This window comes from Pinus tabuliformis, chromosome 2_1 (genome assembly GCF_031772625.1).
Source record: "Pinus tabuliformis cultivar Carrire ecotype Pingquan chromosome 2_1, CPIR1, whole genome shotgun sequence".
Classification (NCBI taxonomy): domain Eukaryota; kingdom Viridiplantae; phylum Streptophyta; class Pinopsida; order Pinales; family Pinaceae; genus Pinus; species Pinus tabuliformis.
This window is the reverse complement of record NC_142299.1, coordinates 289,996,028-290,014,458: the sequence shown is the minus strand read 5'-3', so window position 1 is coordinate 290,014,458 and position 18,431 is coordinate 289,996,028. Positions and strand designations below refer to the sequence as shown.

Sequence of the window (18,431 nt, the reverse complement as noted above, 5' to 3'; positions counted from 1 at the left end):
CTTAGCAAATGCATCAACATTGCAAAGTTTGTCACTTAATAAACCAGGTGAGAAGAACTCCTGCAACCAGAAATTCATAACCTTGCAAATCCAAAGTTGGCATGGTATTAAAAATAACTAAAAAATTAAAAATTTGGGAATTTTACAGGTGGTCATACACATACTCCTCCCGGTTAGACTAAGCTTCTTATGTGGAGTACCTTGCAGAGAAGCCTCACATAATTACAGGCTTAATCTGCTACTCTTACAAATTGCACACTACAAAGGTGAAAACTCACAAATCCATATGCAAAATTAAAATAACTAAAATTCAAACATTGGGAATGTAATAGGATTTTTCATATTCCTACTGGTTATAGTAAATTTATTGTGTGGAAGATTCCTACAACTTCAGACTTAACTTGTTACATATAAAAATTGCATTTTGAGTATTTGTACATGTTAGCACGATAATCAAGAGCCGCGATGACTGGGGCTAGTGATTCCACCAGAATTGTGGAGGATTTGCACCTTGCTCTAACCCCAATAGCCTGCTTTCAAGGATGGGCTAGCCCACAAGGGGCAAACATGTCTCTAGGATATTTGAACCTTGGTGGGGGAATAACAATACCCCACTTCACCACCCATATCTCTAGGGGATTTGAGACTTGAACTTTGGTGGAGGAATAACAACACCCTACTTCACCAACTGACCAGGCCGACATTTACAAAACACATACCTTTGACATTGATAAATGATGTTGCTAAGTTTGAATAAAAAACAAGCTTTTTCTGTACATTTCTTCCTCTAATGATTTCTTATGCGATAAAATACTTTTCAAATACATGTCTAGTTACATACAGTGAACCAGCTACCAATAATTGCCATATTTTATATTTACAATTAAAAAACTTAAATCGTGTTTTGGTGAAAATTTATATTATTCTCGTTTGTTATGATATTCACTTTTTAATTTGATCAAACATTTGGTCTTTATAATATATACAAATATTTAGGCATAATTTTCAAAATCTGGCTTGTCTTTACAGGAGACATGTTGTCATTTTTCTCTCCTCCTATTGTATTTGTCAACTTTTTAATGTTGTAATCTATTAAGATTTGGTGACTCCGGTACCCCCAACATCTTCGCAGGCTTTCTGATCTTCCTTGAGAATACAACTATCCCCAGATTTTCTGCTCTACAGTTCTTCAAGCCATCCATCTAAAATAGACAGACCTCCCAACAAAACAAATTAACTTGAGACAATCCATGTTATCAATGGTAGTAACCACTCCTACAAGCACAATAAGATGCAAGACAAAATGTTTTTCCTTCTTTATGTTAACCTCACTATCCTACCACATAAGATGTACAAGCTGCTCAACACTTGCTGAACTAAAAAGACTTCCTTCCTTGTTCATTATATTCATAATTTCTTTTGGCCTTGAACAACATTCCTGCTTAAGATGCCCAGATTTGTTATCATCTCCCTTCAAGAAACAACTACATTTAACCATTTCATTATTGTTTTGATCCAAGTGGTCCCTTTTCTTGCTCTTAACCTGAGATGTAAATAAGCCATTCTGAATATTGTCTGAACCAAATGTAAGTTGTGTTGGATTGTTCACAGTTCTAGGGGACAACCCCCCTGAGTGCATGGTTTCCTGCATTTCATTTTTGGTCTTGTTCAATAACTAATCTACTTCCTCTTGATGCTCCTGTCAGCATACAAGCTATTTTCCTTTAAATTGTGTACATCAGCTAAAACTTCACATGACTAACTCAACATAGTAATGAAGGGCTATTGTTTAATCCCATTAAATTGTCATGTTCAAATAACCTAATCAAAGCATTTTCAATAATGCACATAATATTGCATCCGATTTCATCTAGTTTTGCTGGAAAGACATAAAAATTGGTCTGGGCACCTTTAAGGCAAGAGACACACTATCATCTTTAAGGGTGAGGGGGCTTCTTTATTTTCACAACTTGCAGATTTAACTTTGAGTATAAATGAACTGTCATGGTTTACTCTAATTAGGCTTATGCAGTTTACTTGCAATGAAAACAAACACTTAGCTGGAGTTTTAGGAACCTCAAACTAAGATTTATGTTTCCCTAGCCAATTGAATTATCCAAGTGAACAAGGCTTCCTATGCAATAGAAAAATTCACAACACTCCCATCCCACCAGGGGCTATACTGCACTTATTTCCAGGAGGAGATTCCATTTTCTATAGCTTAGTTGATAGAAGCAACATTTTAATCAACTGCTGACCATTTTGAGAAGCACAACCTTGATTTAAGCAGGTGATGAGACCCTCCTATAATGCTGCTAAATATATAATATGGTTGTAAGAAAACCACAAATCAGCGAATCTTGTATTTCAGCCTGCAATCTTCATTGATAAACCAAAACTGAAAATAGGAGTGAAATTATTATTCTCAAACAATGGTAACTTCTAGGTCACCATGTTCGTGTTTGGGTTAAAATTCAAGGGAAATTAAATTTAAAAATAGTTTACTAGTGAAAAAATTCACCATTATGTCAAGCTAAGATAAGTCAAAATTAGGTATAGCTTCAAATATCAACAAAACCATGTATAAATAACTTTTTCACTAAAAAAATTGACCCAAAAATATGCTAATTTAAATGTTGACCCAAGAAACATCATCACATTTTTCATTATAAAAATTAAAATCTAATCTCATTTTTTTTAACAAGACTTACCTAAAACGATGTGTTGGAACGATGGATCGCTCGCGAAAAGGACAAGGCTAGGGTTTATTCACGCATCTCCTGCGGTTCGTAGGGGCTAGGGCTCGACAGCCCCCCTCGTCAAGGTCATCTGTTGCGGTCACGGTTCAGGATCTCTACAGCTGCAGCACTACCATCAGATTCCTCACCTGTCACATTCGGTCGCCGACAAATAGTCAGTTATGGATGACTTGGAGCATGAAGCGGTGGATTACTCGGCGGATCCCTCGCCGGAGAAAGCTATTTTCTGGAAACCTCGATTCACCTCCCGCTCACAGTTCTTGCCTTCCACATCCTCTTCTATACCTGCGCGCCCTCCATTCCAATCTTCCGTTTCGGCGGCAGATTATCAACTCTTTCCATCTTCTGTAGAAGCTTTCCCTACTGAATCTCCGCCTTTTGAAGTCCCACCGCTTTCGCCGGGTTCTCTGCAATTCTTGGCCTCTCATACTCCCCCCTCGCCCTCGTTTGATCCACAGGCCCCGCCCATCCTATCTGTGCCTCTCCCCCCGCCAGTTGCTACTCCTGCTTCTCAACCCTCAGTCTCTGGAATCTGCCCTTCTGGATGCTTTGAGACGCCGGCGGTCGTTATTCACCCTCCATCCCGGGAAGGCATTACAAACCCCCTGGTGGATCACCCGTCGGCCCCCCGTTCCGGATCAAAAAATACAAAGTGTGTCAGGTCGACGGCAAGGGACATCTCCATCAAATTCGACGAATCGAGGCCTCTCGGGGATTATATGGACATTGCGAATACCGTGTTGGTTGGGCACATCAGGGGTAGGACTTACTCGAGGCAGAGGCTAAATCTTTGGGTAAAGAAGATCTGGGGTGGAGTGATTTTCGATCTACCAGAGGTCCATGTCCTCCCCAGAGGATGGTTCTCCCTAAAATTTTCCAAGGCAAGTCAGACAAGCCTTGTTTTGGGCCGATATTGGCATATTGATATGGCCCCGGTCCTCCTCAAGCGCTGGAATCCCCTCTTCGATCCAGAGCGCGAGCAGCTCGGGGCCGGACCAATCTGGGTTAGACTCCCAGGACTTCCAATACCATTCTGGGATGAAGAGGTTTTCATTAAGGTTGGCAATGCCCTGGGAACATATCTGGACTACGACCGAACATATGTGGAATCTGGGAGTCGAACTCTAGCACGGATCTTGGTTCATCTGGACACTCGAGAAGGACTCGAGGAGCAGATCACACTTCAGTGGGGAAGGTGTATTAGAGTGCAGCTGTTGGACTACGAAGGAGTCCCCTTCCAATGCAGACGTTGCCATAAAGTGGGGCACCTTGCGAAGGACTGCCCACTCAACAAGAAAGCGGAAGGCTCACCGAAAGGCACCCTGGCAACTACCAGGATGGCATCCCCCAACATTTCTCGCCCTCCCTCTTCGGGCCCGCCCCCTTCAGCTTCATCATCCGCGGTCGATGCTAGGCTCCGGCGACCCTCGCCTCCAAAATCCAGAGCTCGTTCGGCGGCAGAAGCGGATATGATCACAGATCCTTTTTCCCCTTTTTTGCATTCTTCTTTTGATGATAATCATATCATTGGTCCTTCTACACATATCTCCATGATTCCCTGCACTTTATCATCATCTCCTCTTACCTATACTGATCCATTATCTCTACATCATCCCCTGTGTCTTGCTCCTCCCCGCGCCCATCCTCCCCTCCGCACCCATATTTCCTCCGATCTAGGAATCCTGCCAAAGATCAAACAGCCGGACATTCGGGACTGGGAATTGTTATTCCTGAGGGGGCTTCTGTGCATACCAGAGGGAGAAAATCCCATCTATCGAAGGCCATTAAACAAGCTGGGGCAGAGGTGGTATCTAGCCGGCAATCGACCATTGACGGGGTCCTTAGAGCAGGACACACCCCGAGAGGTGTTCCCCCATGAAGTGCCTATCCTTCAACTGCAGAGGACTGGCTAGTTCCTCCAAAAAACTAGCCATGAAGCAGCTCATTGAATCTGAGCCTATTGACATTATCATGCTACAAGAGACTCTCTGCTCTGCAGATCAGATTGCTCGAGCCATGCACGCCATGGTCCCTGGATGGAGCTTTTATGCAAATGATGCTGTGGGCCGATCTGGGGGTCTAGCCATTGGAATTAACCCCCGCTCCATTAAACTAATTTCGACCTAGGGGGTGCTGGGTTCATTGGGTTGGATTTATTCTCTGCTGAACTCGGCATGGATCTCAGAGTTATCAATATATATGCCCCCTGCTCTTAGAGATAAGCGTTCTGGCAGCATATTCTACACCTCCCCTTGGTGAATGAAGATCATGTTATTATTGGCGGAGACCTCAATTTCTCTCTGGGCTTTAGGGAGTCATGGGGCTCAGAGGCACAAATCGACCCTATCACTGATTATATGACCAATCTGCTGGAGAAATCAAATTTCTCGGACATACAAATGCAGCGTCTCCTTCCTACTTGGCGAAACCGACGGGTTGGGGATGCTGCACTTGCCCGCAGACTTGACAGATTTCTTCTAAAAGGGACTCTTCTTCGGCGCCTGCATCTCTACAGACAATGGGTTGGGTCGGGGGGGATATCGGATCACAACCCTATATACCTGGAGATTCAGGGTCCCTCCAAGAAACCAAAGGCACCCTTCAAATTCAATCCCATTTGGCTGAAGGATCCATCATATATCCAGTTGATTAAGGAATTCTGGGCCTCACATCCTATCAATGACTCTGAATCCCTCGCCAAGGGTTCTGCAGGAATCTCTCAGAAATAAAACATATCTCTATTAAGTGGGCAAAGGAGAAATTGGAATGTGAATCAGCACAGCTCTCCCAAATTGAAGCTGATTTATGTTCACTCACCGATGACAGAGGGTTGGGGTTCATCTCCGCAGCAGACAAATGCAGGCTTATTGACCTTGAGAATTAAAAATCTAAGATCCTCAAAGAGAGAGAGGAATCCATTAGATTAAGGAGCCTAGCTTTATGGATACAAGCTGGGGATGACAACACAAAGTTTTTTCATAACTTTGCAAAGTGCAGGAAGGTATCTAATACAATCTAGAAACTCCCCTACCCGGATGGCGACTTCGCAGACAATTTTAACAAGCTCGCTCACCTGGGCACTACCCATTTCAGGAATCTCTACAGGAGTCCACGGGAAGCCAATCTACTTGATATCATTAATGTGGCTAACCACTTCCCGAGATTCGTGGAGGAAGATGATGTGGAGGCTTTAACTGACCCGGTAACTGCTGAGGAACTTGAAGGAGTGCTGAAATGGTTCAAAAAAGACAAAAGCCCTGGCCCGGATGGTTGGACCATTGAATTCTACACAGCCTTCTTCGATGTATTGGGACAGGACCTGCTGCGGGTGGTCGAAGAGAGCCGGACTACAGGATCCATATATCATGCTATCAATTCTACATTCATTGCTCTCATTCCCAAATCAGACTCCCCGACATCCTTTGATGATTACAGGCCCATCTCTTTGTGTAATTGCCTCTATAAAATTATCTCTAAGACCATTGCAAATCGTCTTAGACCTATCCTCTCCCGATCCATTGCCCCACAGCAATTTGCGTTTCTTGAATCTAGGCAGATCCAAGAGGCCATTGGACTCGCCCAAGAAGCCCTCCACTCCATCTGGTCGAAGAACCTTAAAGCCATTCTCCTCAAAATTGATCTTTCCAAAGCCTTTGACCGAGTCAGCTGGCTCTATCTTAAAATGATCCTTATTCATCTGGGGTTCCCACATGCCTTCATCACTTGGATCATGGCCTGCATAATCTCACCATCCTTCAGTATCCTCATCAATGGCTCGGCCTCCACTTTTTTCCACTCTGAAAGGGGCTTGAGGCAGGGGTGTCCCCTATCGCCCCTCCTCTTCCTCTTGGTCATGGAAGGTCTCAGTCGCCTCATGGATTCTGCTAAGCGAGCTGGAGACATTGGGGGTCTTCGCATAACCGACTTATGCTATCTTACTCATCTACTTTTTGTGGATGATATCCTTATACTTCTAGATGGCAGTGTTCGAGACTCTCGGACCTTCTCAAAGATCCTGCAACTTTTTTCCGCAGCTACTGGTATGCTGCCTAATCAGCTGAAATCAACCATCACCTGTGCTCGCACATCTGTTCAGGAGACCCAGACAGCTCTTCAATCTTTCCCCTACACGGTCCACCCTCTGGATAGAGGTCTCAAATACCTGGGGTTCAATCTGAAGCCTAATTGCCAAAGGATAGCTGATTGGGTCTGGTTGGTTGCCAAATTGGAGAAAAGACTCACTGGATGGAGCTACAGGTATCTCTCAAGGGCTGGCAGACTGGTGCTCATTAAATCGGTACTAGAGGCTACCCCGGTATTCTGGATGGCACTAGCCTGGATACCAAGGAATATCCTGGGGCGGATTCAGCAGCTGTGCAATCGATACCTCTGGAATGGGAGTCAGGACAAAAGAATCTTTGCATGGATCAGCTGGAAGAAAATCACTTTGCCCAAAAAATGGGGAGGATGGGGGCTCAAAGAACTACCTGACTTTGCCAAGGCACTGGCTGCCAAGATGGGTTGGACTCTGCTTACTAGCCAAAACCTTTGGACACAGGTAGCCTATTATAAATACATTTGGCCCCATAATATTCTGGATTGGGCCCGACTACCAACTTGGTCATCAAAGGGATGTTCATCGGTCTGGAAGGCCTTGATACAATCCCTTCCCCTCATCCGAGACAATCTAGCTTGGCGAATAAACGATGGATTGACAGGCAGGATTGGCTTGGACCCATGGATTAACAGTGGGGGTAGACACATCCTAAATCAAGACCTTATTACTCACCTACAGGCCCGGGACATCCGGCATTTCGCACAGATCGCCGATCAGCAGCGCACTGATATATTCACCCAAGCTTGGAAATCCGCCCAGCAACTGGATCTCCCTCTTCAATGGCATCAGGAATGGGATCAATATACTGAGGCATTATCTGAATCACACATTCGAATCAAACAAGGCCCGGACGAACTTATATGGTGCATTGCTGATCATGGTATATATGCTCCAAAATTTGGATACAATGCACTCATATCTCATAGAATGCCTGATCCGATTCAGTCATGGTGGAAAGCCATTTGGAAGCTCAAGGCTCCACCACACTCCAAACTTTTCTTTTGGTGCGCCCTCAAGGGTAATGTTCCCACAGGTGATCATCTTACCCGCAGAGCCATCTACGGCCCATCATGGTGTACTTTCTGTAAAAATGCATCAGAGAACTTGGATCATATTTTCCTCCTCTGCCCTGTTATTCACAATCTATGGAGCAACATATGCAACCTGTTGGGCATAGCTGGCAACTGGACTGGGAATGATATACCGAGCGCATGGGATTCCTGGTCACTCAGTCATCAGGGCACAAAGCTACAAAATCTTCCCCCCGTGGCTACTTGGCATATCTGGCTCGCGCGGAATAGGGCGATCTTTGAAGATCGAATGATCTCCTGGAGCCGGGTAGAGGCCACCATCATCGCTGCTTATCACGAGTTACCAGATCCTCCGCCACCTAGACCAAGAACCATTCAGCCCATGCCCAACATTGACAGAACCACCCCGTGGGCTTTTTTCGACGGAGCAGCTAATCAAGCTGGGTGTGGTGGGGGATTTGTTCTGCATTTAAACGATCACCATCGATACCTTGCAAAAATGGGTTTCGGAAATGGATCTAATAACTTTGCTGAGCTCTCTGCAATCTGCAATCTACTTCACTATGCATTATCGCATCAACACACAAGGATCAATGTATTTGGGGATTCAATGGTGGTCGTTAACTGGATTAACAATGTCACTACTTGTCATACACACACACTCAGCAATATATTACATGATGCACTCACTCTCAAAGCAGCTTTTAACCATTTCTCTTGTTTACACATTTACAGAGAGCATAACAGCGAGGCTGACAAATTATCCAAAGAGGCCTCGACACTTCCCAGAGGCGAATGGCTAATAGTGGAGCAGAATGGAACAGAGGAGCATCAATTTTACCACAGGCCATACATAGATCAGAGAGAACAAAGGGACAATAGTCCCGATAGCTGACAGTTAATGGAGACTTTTTGGTATGACGAAATGTATAGAACAATGGATATATTGTTTATAAATCAGAATCCTTTTTGGATAGCGAATAGGCTGAACAGTCAGATGAATGTACACAGCTCAATTTAGCAACTACCTTCTGAACAACACCTTGATGAGGTGAATTTTGTAAGAACAATACAGCAATGCCATGGCATCTACTCTATGTAATTTTCTAATATTAATGAAAATTACTGATTTTTCCAGTGGAAAAAAAAAAACAAGACTTACCTAAAACAAAAATCCACTAGGCCAATTAATTGTGCCATTAAATTAATCGCTACTTGAGATTTGACAGAATCCAATTTTTTTCCAAACAATCTTGTGAAATGTGGTGCCTAAGGATCACATTAATGGCCTTCATTTTCGAAGAGCTGATATAGACCAAAGAAAAATGGGACAATTAAGAAGGATCATATGTTAGAAGAGTTAAATTTAGTTTTCCCTTGTCTGAACATGCTATGACTTGGTCCTTTTTAGGTTACTCAAGACGGAAAGGAAATCAGTATTTTTGGCTTGAAATCCAGAAAATTGATTTTAGGTTAATGGAGTTGCTGGTATTTGATGTTAATATTACACAATCTGGTTGTGCTAGAAGTATTGTAGGGTGTTGAATCCCTTTTTCATTAAAAATAACAATTTGAGAAAATCCATAATTTAAATTTTGATAAAGATTGGAGGGCTGAAATGTAATGACATGAAAACAAAATAAGGTTAGACACATAATATTTTTACTTATTCATTTCATTCATATCTTAATTTTATTCAATTTATATATTGAAGTTAAATTTGACTGATAACTATAATAGAGTATTCAATAGAAGTGGAGAATTGAATACCAGTTTTCTTTGGCACTTGCATGAAATCCAAATCTGGAAACTTCATGCTTGTTTTTGGAGGTGTAAGTAAGGAGAATCCTGCGAGGTCATTGGAGAAGAAGAGGAATGAAATGCCTAAGCATTGCAAGATCTTTGTCAAGTTTCAATTGGATGGACGGTTTCTTTCTTTGTGCTAGGCAATAATCGAAGGATGGTATTCTTCTGGAAGTTCTTGGTATGAGGTATAACATTAACTTGGCTCAAATGGATAGCAATGATATATTAGAATGTATTTTGTTGGCGTTTTTTTTTTTTGGCACTATTCTAATCTTACACCTCATGATTAGAGATTTATATAAATTTGTGAAAAATTGAGTTGTATATTTGGAAAATCCAAGTTGTTATCTGGTCATAAAGGTCATTAAGATTGTATGTTTGGGTCTGGCAATGGTGAGAGTTTTAATAGGAGATATAATGTGGCCTTTGGTGGAGTTAAGCTTGCTACTGGGGGAAGTTTCCAAATAAATTATTAAGGCCTATACAAGGACAACATAAAGGGTCTTACTGTGTTTTATTATTCATAGATCACTGAGACATGCAACATACCAAAACATTAAAACATTTTTTGGAAGAAAACTCTGAGAGTGAGAAGATTGAAGAGTAGAGTTTTGGTTGCTTCAAATATAAAATTGCAAATAAGTGGTTTATATGCAGTCTTTGGTAGTGTAACATTTGGTGTTGTTGGTTACAAGATTTATGTTCTTAAATAAAAAGTTCTCTTTGGTTATATTTTATCTAAGGCTTCTCACTAGAGTAATCATTGTAATTTGGACCCTAAAAACTATTTTGGACCTATGGCTAGAATTGTTGAAGCTCAAAAGAGAATTGTTGTAGGTTACTAGCTTCCATGGCTTCTATCAGCATTTAAGTGGGTGGGTGGTGGTATATAAATTTGAACTCATGAAGTAGAGGTATTTTAAGTCTGGTCAATGACTTTGGCATCATCATTAGATATTTACTTGTTGTTGACATGACATACAAATATGCACAAATTAGGAGAATAAGACAATTTTAAAGTTTGTATTGGCTTTCCGACTTTCCCTTGCGCCTCAAGCAGATAAAACACAAAAGAATATCTGTGTTGGATCTAACTCCCATTTTTTCCTATACTTTCTCGAATCCTACCATCTTATTAGCAGGGGTGGCATGCAATTGTCAATTTGTGGGTTGGTTGCTTTTTGGAATATTTATCTTGGGTGATATCTTTCCAAATGGACCACATTTTAGGATTGATGTTGGTGGGGAATAACACATAATCGGCAATTCATAATAAGATGATTACATCCTTGGTCCCTGATTAGAGTATGTTGGGATTTTCGAGGGGCCTGTGAGACCCTAATCTTAAACCATATGGAGTGTTAGTTGTACCAATTAGCTAGTGAATATTATCCTCCCAATGTTTTTCCTCCCACTTGGTTGACGTTGACAGTCCTAAGGGGTCTATTTTTTCTGCTTGTTGGTCTACTTTGTCTCTCTTGGTAGGCGATTGTTATATTTCAGTGTAGTTGATTGGATATTGTTGGGTGTGGAGCCTGATTATCTTCTGTATTCAAAGGTTTTAGCCGGATGTATACCCCAGGAAGACTGTACACCCCTCCACGCGGGGGTTTGCGGGGGGGACTTGTCCCCTCCGCGGGGGTCTGGGGGCACTAATCCCCCCTGGCTAGGGGGTCTGGGGGCCAATGGGGGTTTGGGGGCAGCGCCCCTGAAGCTAAAAATAGATGTAAAATTGCCTTGTAAAAGTCTAGTAATTTCTAGTCAATCTGGGCCATTCGTTAGGCGGATGATCTGACGGTAGAAGTTATGTTTAATTTAGGGTTTTTTGCCCTAGAAGGCAACCCCTCACTATATATGAGGGAATTGTATTGCGTCTATCTCATATCTGTATTCTAAGTGAGGAAGAGAGAGGAGATTGAGAGCGAAAAGGGTGTTACAGCAGATCTGATGTAGGTTATATCGTTTTAGTTTGCTGGATAATATAATAAAACAAGGACTGGCTATTTCTTCGTGGATGTAGCCTAAACTAGGTGAACCACGTATATCTATGTCTCTCTTGTTTTATCCGTTTTCTATGTTTATATTTCTGCAATATTTTATGTGTTCCATTGCTCCGTAATATATATTTTTCTAACAACATTTATCTTTTTGGAATATTTATCTTGGCTGATATCTTTCCAAATGAACCACATTTTAGGATTGATGTTGGTTGGGAATAACACATAATCAGAAATTCATAATAAGATGATTACATCCCTAGTCCCTGATTAGATTATGTTGGGATTTTCGAGGGGCTTGTGAAACGCTAGTCTTAAACCATATGGAGTGTCAGTTGTACCAATTAGCTAGTGAATATTATCCTCCCAATGTTTTTCCTCCCACTTGGTTGACATTGACGGTCATAAGGGGTCTATTTTTTCTGCTTGTTGGTCTACTTCGTCTCTCTTGGTAGGCGATTGCTATATTTCAGTGTAGTTGATTGGATATTCCCATGTAAAACGCCAATCAGATAACATTTTTCCTTCAAAACTGACAAACACATTTGTTGAACAGGATTGGCCTGTATTTATCTCCATCGAGAGTCAGTCACCTATCACTGATCTATATTTGGATGTCGATAAATTGATCGAGGTTACAATGGCAGCAAAGAATGAACACTAGGGATCGGGGGGATTAATTTCAAGACCTAGACATAACAGGTGATAGCAAGCCACGAAACTTCAATCCTACAACTGGAATCGCATCGGAGTTCGAAATCCCTTCCTTCGAAAATGTACAGGTTGGGTTAGTGTTTCCATAGTAGAATCAACATATGCAAAAGAGAAAAATCAGGGACAAAGGCAAGAAACCTATAAAAGTTGTGGAAGAGGTGAAAAAATTGATAGTAGGTGTTGATTTATACTAGGAAAAAATGGTCAGGCTATGGAAAAGGATCTTGGTGGGGTGATGGGAGTTTATCAGAATGAGCAGGGTTCAGATAAAAGAATAGATGCAAAAGAGTTGATCTTCACTTCTTGGATACAAACCAAAGGTCAATGTGATGGTAAATGGTTGGTTTGGGTTTCATTTCCTAAAGGAGGAAGAAGCAATTAAAATTATGGCATTGCCTTGGGTTACAGAGTGAGGCTTCGTGGTACTACATAATTGGAAAGTAGGTTTTGAACCTGTGATGTACGTCCCCAAGAGAAAAATTATCTGGGTGAAATTGCCTAGACTCCCTATAGAACTATGGATGAAGGGAGTGATATGTTAAATTGCTAGTAAAATTGGAAAATTATATTATATGGATGAAGGATGTATGGGTCTACTCGACAATAAAGGCTACATGGTTTCTTATGGAGGTGGACCTATCGAGTGGGTTACTTGTTGTAATCAAAATTTATTGGGCTACATTCTCTATCTGTCAACAAGTTGATTACTGGGGAATCCCCTTTAGGTTCCTGGAATGTCATAAAACCGGGCATTTGTTGGTTGACTGTCCCAACCACTATGGGCAGAGAAGATGGATGAAAAATAGGCTTAATTTGGAACAAAGGCTTCCTACTAGACAAAATACTAAATGTTCACAAGGCGGATCCCCTCAAACTATGGTGGAGTTGACAATGGAATGTGACCCATCTGATGAGAATCATTTTGGTCTAGGTACAGGGGTGGCCCCTGAATCATATTTGGAGATAGAGACTAGTAACAGAACCAATCGGGCCAGTGGAAAATACTCTACCCTTCCAACTCGAACTCCCACAAAGAGGAAGGGCAAAGATATTGAAAAATTGGTAAACAAGTCCAGTAGACTCCTTTTACTATCTCTAATTTGCAACAGGAAAGACCATGAAGTAAATATATCACCAATTTCTATAGATGATAAATTAATGGATTTAGCTAAAAATCCCAGACTTGGAATGGAACCTATATCAATAAAGAAAACTTATTCCAAAATGTGGATTCATCAGATGGCAGGGGATTGAAAAAAATTTATCCAAGTCGAAGGAAGAAAAAATCAACCAAATATAAGAAGCTAATTCCTAGTGGTGAGATCAAGGCAAATTTAAATTCATGATTCTCTGAAGTTATGGAAGAGACACCATATCCACCATTTGATCTAGGCCCCTCCAATGTATCAAATGGACCACTTGATAACACATCTCTCCAGGACCTTAGAGCATTGTATCCTACTTCAAACTCTTCTCCATGAGGATTATGTCCTTGAATATTAGAGGTTTGGGATCTTCCCAATAATCGAATCTCTAAAACAATATAAAATAAAAAAACCCATCCATAGTCTTGTTGTAGGAAATAATGATATCTAAAGAGATGGCCCTCAAGACACTGCTTAAAATTTGTCCTTCTTGGTGTGGATGTGCCATAAGTTTGAATGCAAGGAACTCTAGTGGGCTCACTACAATCTGGGATCTGACAGTTTACACCTTCCATGCATTCCAATCCTATGCAAGGATTATATTGACTGGTTACAGTTTAGGAACAATCCATAGATTTTGTATCATGAGCATATATGCCCCTTACAACAATCGATTTTTTTTTTTGGGAATTGGTGGATTCAATTGGGATCCTGTACATCCACCCGATGATTTTGTTGGGGACATGAATTTCTCTTTTGGTGTTGGGGAGTGTTGGGGTCATAGAGTAGTCTTGAATCCTCTGGCTGGTTTTTTCAAAGATCTCTTTGAATGAAAGGCACTCAAAGATATAGCTCTTGTACCTATATGCCTGACTTGGCACAATGGGCGTACTTGGGAGGAGGGTATAGCGAAGAGGATTGATATATTTTTATTGGATTCAATATGGTATCATAGGATGAATCAAATACAATCTTGGACCCTCTTTTTAGATGTTTCGGATCATGATGCCATAATTTTAGAATGGCATGACAAGCTAGAGAAACTTAAAATACCTTTCAAATTCAACCCTATATGGTTAAGTGACCCAGATTTCCAAGAGTTGGTCCATCACTCTTGGAACTCCCCGATCTCTTTGACCATTGTAAATCCATTATTGCAGATTCGGTTAAAACTCAAGAGACTGAAAAAAAAAGATGTCAAATCTTGGTTATACAATCGCAAAAAAGAGATCATGTGGGAACTGTTATCCATTGAGAACAAAATTTCTCTATTATTTGACCCAAATGCCTCGGGCTACTTTTTTAAGCACCAAAAAAATACCATACTAAATCTAGTGATGAGTAAGGACAAAATAATCAAGCTACAAGAAGAGGAATGGCATCAAAAAATTCAGTTGTTTTGGAGCAAAAGTGGATATAGGCAGACAAATTTTTTTCACTGGGTTGCATCAAAGAGGAAACACCATAACTCCATATGGGCTATAAAAGATGAAGTTGGGAACATCCACAAATCTGTCAAAGATTTAGAAAAGGAGGTTCTTAGATATTTCAGAAATCAGTTCAAGGAAGTGGAAGGTGATAATATGACAGAAAAATTGCAGATGGTCAATAAAGAGGGTGTTTCTTTAATGGATGCTCCAATCTTGGATGAGGATTTGTTGCAAACACTTAAGGAAATGGTGAAGGACAAGAGTCCAAGACCCAATGGCTAGCTTGTTGATCTGATCATGTTCTTCTTTAACTTGATGGGTCCTTATCTTGTTAGCATGGTGTAAGCTACTAGAATTTTTAGGCATTTTCCAGGTGTAATAAACTCCACTTTTGTCAAATTAATTCCCAAAAAAGAAAACTCTCTTTCTTTTGCAAACTATATACCCATATCCTTATGTAATTTGGTTTATAAAATGATTTCTAAGCTCCTTCCTAACATAATAAAAAATATATTATCTCACACATTATGTTGGAGCATTTTGGCTTTTTTCCTAACAGGAGAATAAAGGATGATGTAGCAATAGTCCAAGAGTGCATACACTCTATAAAAACCAGAAAGTTAAGATCAAGCCTTATGAAAATTGATCTCAACCTAGCATACGATTGTGTGGACTGGGAGTTTCTCATTATGATTTTATACAGAGTTGGGTTTACACATAGACATGTCCAATGGATTAAGGCCCTCATATATATGACATATATGGTCATACTTATCAATGGTGAATCCACACAATTATTCAAGATCCACAGGGGGTTGCGTCAAGGCTATGTGTTGTCACCCCTACTTTTTATCCTTGTAATGGATGCTTTCAGTAGAGGGATCAAAGCCATGATGAAGGTGGGCTCAACTTCTGGTTGTAATATCTCTAGAAATTGCATATTGTCTCACATCTTGTTTGTGGACGATGTCCTCTACATTGGGGAGGAAAAATATTCTGAATGGGTGTCCTTCCACAAGGTTTTTGAGAAATTTGGCAAAAATGTTGGTTTGTTCATAAACAAAAACAAGAATGAGATTATTTCGGATGAAGCAGAAACATAGGCAATTTTTGAGATTGCTTCATTATTTGGGGTGAAAATACGTCCTATGTCTGTCAGCTTCAAGTAGTTGGGATGCTTCCTAAAACCATGCAAATATAAAATCCAAGATTGGGCATGGCTTGTAACTAAATTTGAAAAAAAGATGACTTGTTGGGACCATAAATGGCTCTCGCTTGGTGGAAGGGTTATTATGATTAAGGTTGTATTGCAAGGCATTCCAATTTTTTGGATTCACCTTTTCCATATCCCCCATGTATTATCCACAAGTTTAATGTTCTCATCTCAAAGGTTGATATTTCAACCATAGTTTACTACCAAACAAACCTTCAATCACTAGGCATGCACAAAGTATTCTCTGACTGGAAATCAATGGAAACTAGTAAAGGAAAAAAAAGGTCATGGAAACAAACAACAATGAAAGAGGAATAATGGAAAGAGTCCCACGATTCTAGAGTTACCTCTTGTTATGTACAACATGAGCTTGTACTCTCAAGTAGGGTCAAAAGTGATGGCCAGTTTGATATCTTCGAGATTAATTCTTCCCCATCCCCAATCATATCAACATAAGTCAACTTTCCCTTATGGGTAAATTAGCAATTAAGCATGTGTGAGCTACTACATGTACAAAGATGGAAAAGTGAGGATAAAAACCACAAGACAACAACATTGCAAAGTCTCCAAGGTGACAAAATATCACAATCAAAAGGGGCATGCATGACCCAAATGTTTTCTGCAATTAGATCAACCATAGCATGGAGAAAAGGTAGTGGATTGATAGAGATGCCAACAATTGAGGAAACTACACCTGGTCGAGAATCAGAGTTTGATCTATGGTAAATAGAATGATGAATTATGAATAGATTCATGTTTCATTGCAGTGTCTTATGTAGAACTTTTGTCAAATAAAGATATCTACTCCGAAGGACATGAATATTAGAGTGTATGTGACTAGAATTTTACTTGAATTTTATTTTCATTATCAATGAAATAGATATGATGTCTTCAGAATTTCCAATTCCTTCAATGCATCTTCTAAGTCTCTTTCTATTTTCTTGTCACTACAATAAAATAAAATCAAGGAAGACATCTCCACCATATCGTGTATTATTGCACAATGACAATTATAACAAACCAGAGTATGATGTGCAAGTTTTGATGGAGGTTATTCTAGGAAACACCCTTGATACCATTGTTAATATCTTGCCAAAAGCCCACTAAAATGGCCTCGCATTCGTAGTTATTTGTGCTCAGGTTGATGCTAAAGAACAATGTACACAACTTCAAGGAAATAACTTAGTTCCATTGAGCTTGCCAATGATGGTTGCTGAAGATTTCAGTCATATTGACTTGTCAAGAGCACTGCATACTATGATTAGGGTAGAGTTGTAGGTATGCACATCAATGTTAGTCATATAAGTACAATATGTAAAATTAACTATAGGAATCTTAGAATGCAGTCCCTTGAAAATGGAATGCTAATACCTCTATAATTCTGAATGCACATCTGTAGCTCTTTGTAAATGAAATGAACCAAAGCAAAGAGATCATGCTACTTGTGGTAGTTCAGGAACTTGTATTATGAAGGAAATGATAGAGAGAATTTCTTGTCTTCTTTTAGTTTTCATGGCTAAATATTTTGTAGTGCATATCATTGTCTGCAATTCATGGAAACTTGTCTTTAGTTGTATTTTATAAATTGCAAGATAATTCTTTGCCCTTGCAGATCATTTTGGTGACTTGGCCAAGTTCTTGTGAAAAAAGCTTACTCCTATGATTTTATATACTCAATCATTTTGCATTTTTATGTTGCTTTGCACCTTTAATGAGGTTGAAGGGGCAAACATAATCTGAAAAGCTTTGCAGGTAAGAGAGATATATATTTTGTATGTATTTTTCTTGTTTTTATGATTTGATATGCAGGTTGCTTTTGTTGTAGATTATGTTATCTATAGCCTGAAGAGTACTTAGGTTAACTGAGAGGTAGCATCACATGATTTTGAGGGGTTAAATGTCTTAACACATTTCACATATTTGTCAAAGTGGATATGCCACTATGGTAATAGTTGCAATTATCCTGGACATCACAAAGATGACAATTGTGAGCCAAAGAGGGCCACAAGGCACAACACAAGGTATGGCATTGAAGACGCTAAGATGTTAATTCTAGATCGAGGAAAGATACGATCACATCCACCTGGGGTTATGCAACCTCGAGCCAACTTCTAAATTGGCAAGGCTCTAGACCCCCTTACTGATATCTAAGTATCTCGGAACCTATTGCTTGCAATGCTCGAAACTCAAACACAGAAAATATTCATGAGTACTACGTG

At 40.3% G+C, this 18,431-nt stretch overlaps 1 protein-coding gene and 1 pseudogene across 1 annotated transcript; both read left to right on the top strand.

Annotated features, from left to right (window-relative positions):
- The first annotated feature begins 6,612 nt into the window (after positions 1-6,612).
- LOC149199926 (uncharacterized) lies at positions 6,613-8,802 on the top strand. The gene has a single exon (XM_089400767.1). It carries the CDS (start codon positions 6,613-6,615, stop codon positions 8,800-8,802), a length of 2,190 nt encoding a protein of 729 aa, XP_089256893.1.
- Positions 8,803-16,609: 7,807 nt separating this feature from the next.
- On the top strand, positions 16,610-17,429 carry LOC149199925 (ATP-dependent Clp protease adapter protein CLPS1, chloroplastic-like; annotated as a pseudogene).
- The last annotated feature ends 1,002 nt before the right edge of the window (positions 17,430-18,431 follow it).

Excerpts from the sequence above, each read along its gene's own strand:
- LOC149199926 (XM_089400767.1), top strand. The coding sequence starts at position 6,613 with ATGGAAGGTCTCAGTCGCCTCATGGATTCTGCTAAGCGAGCTGGAGAC.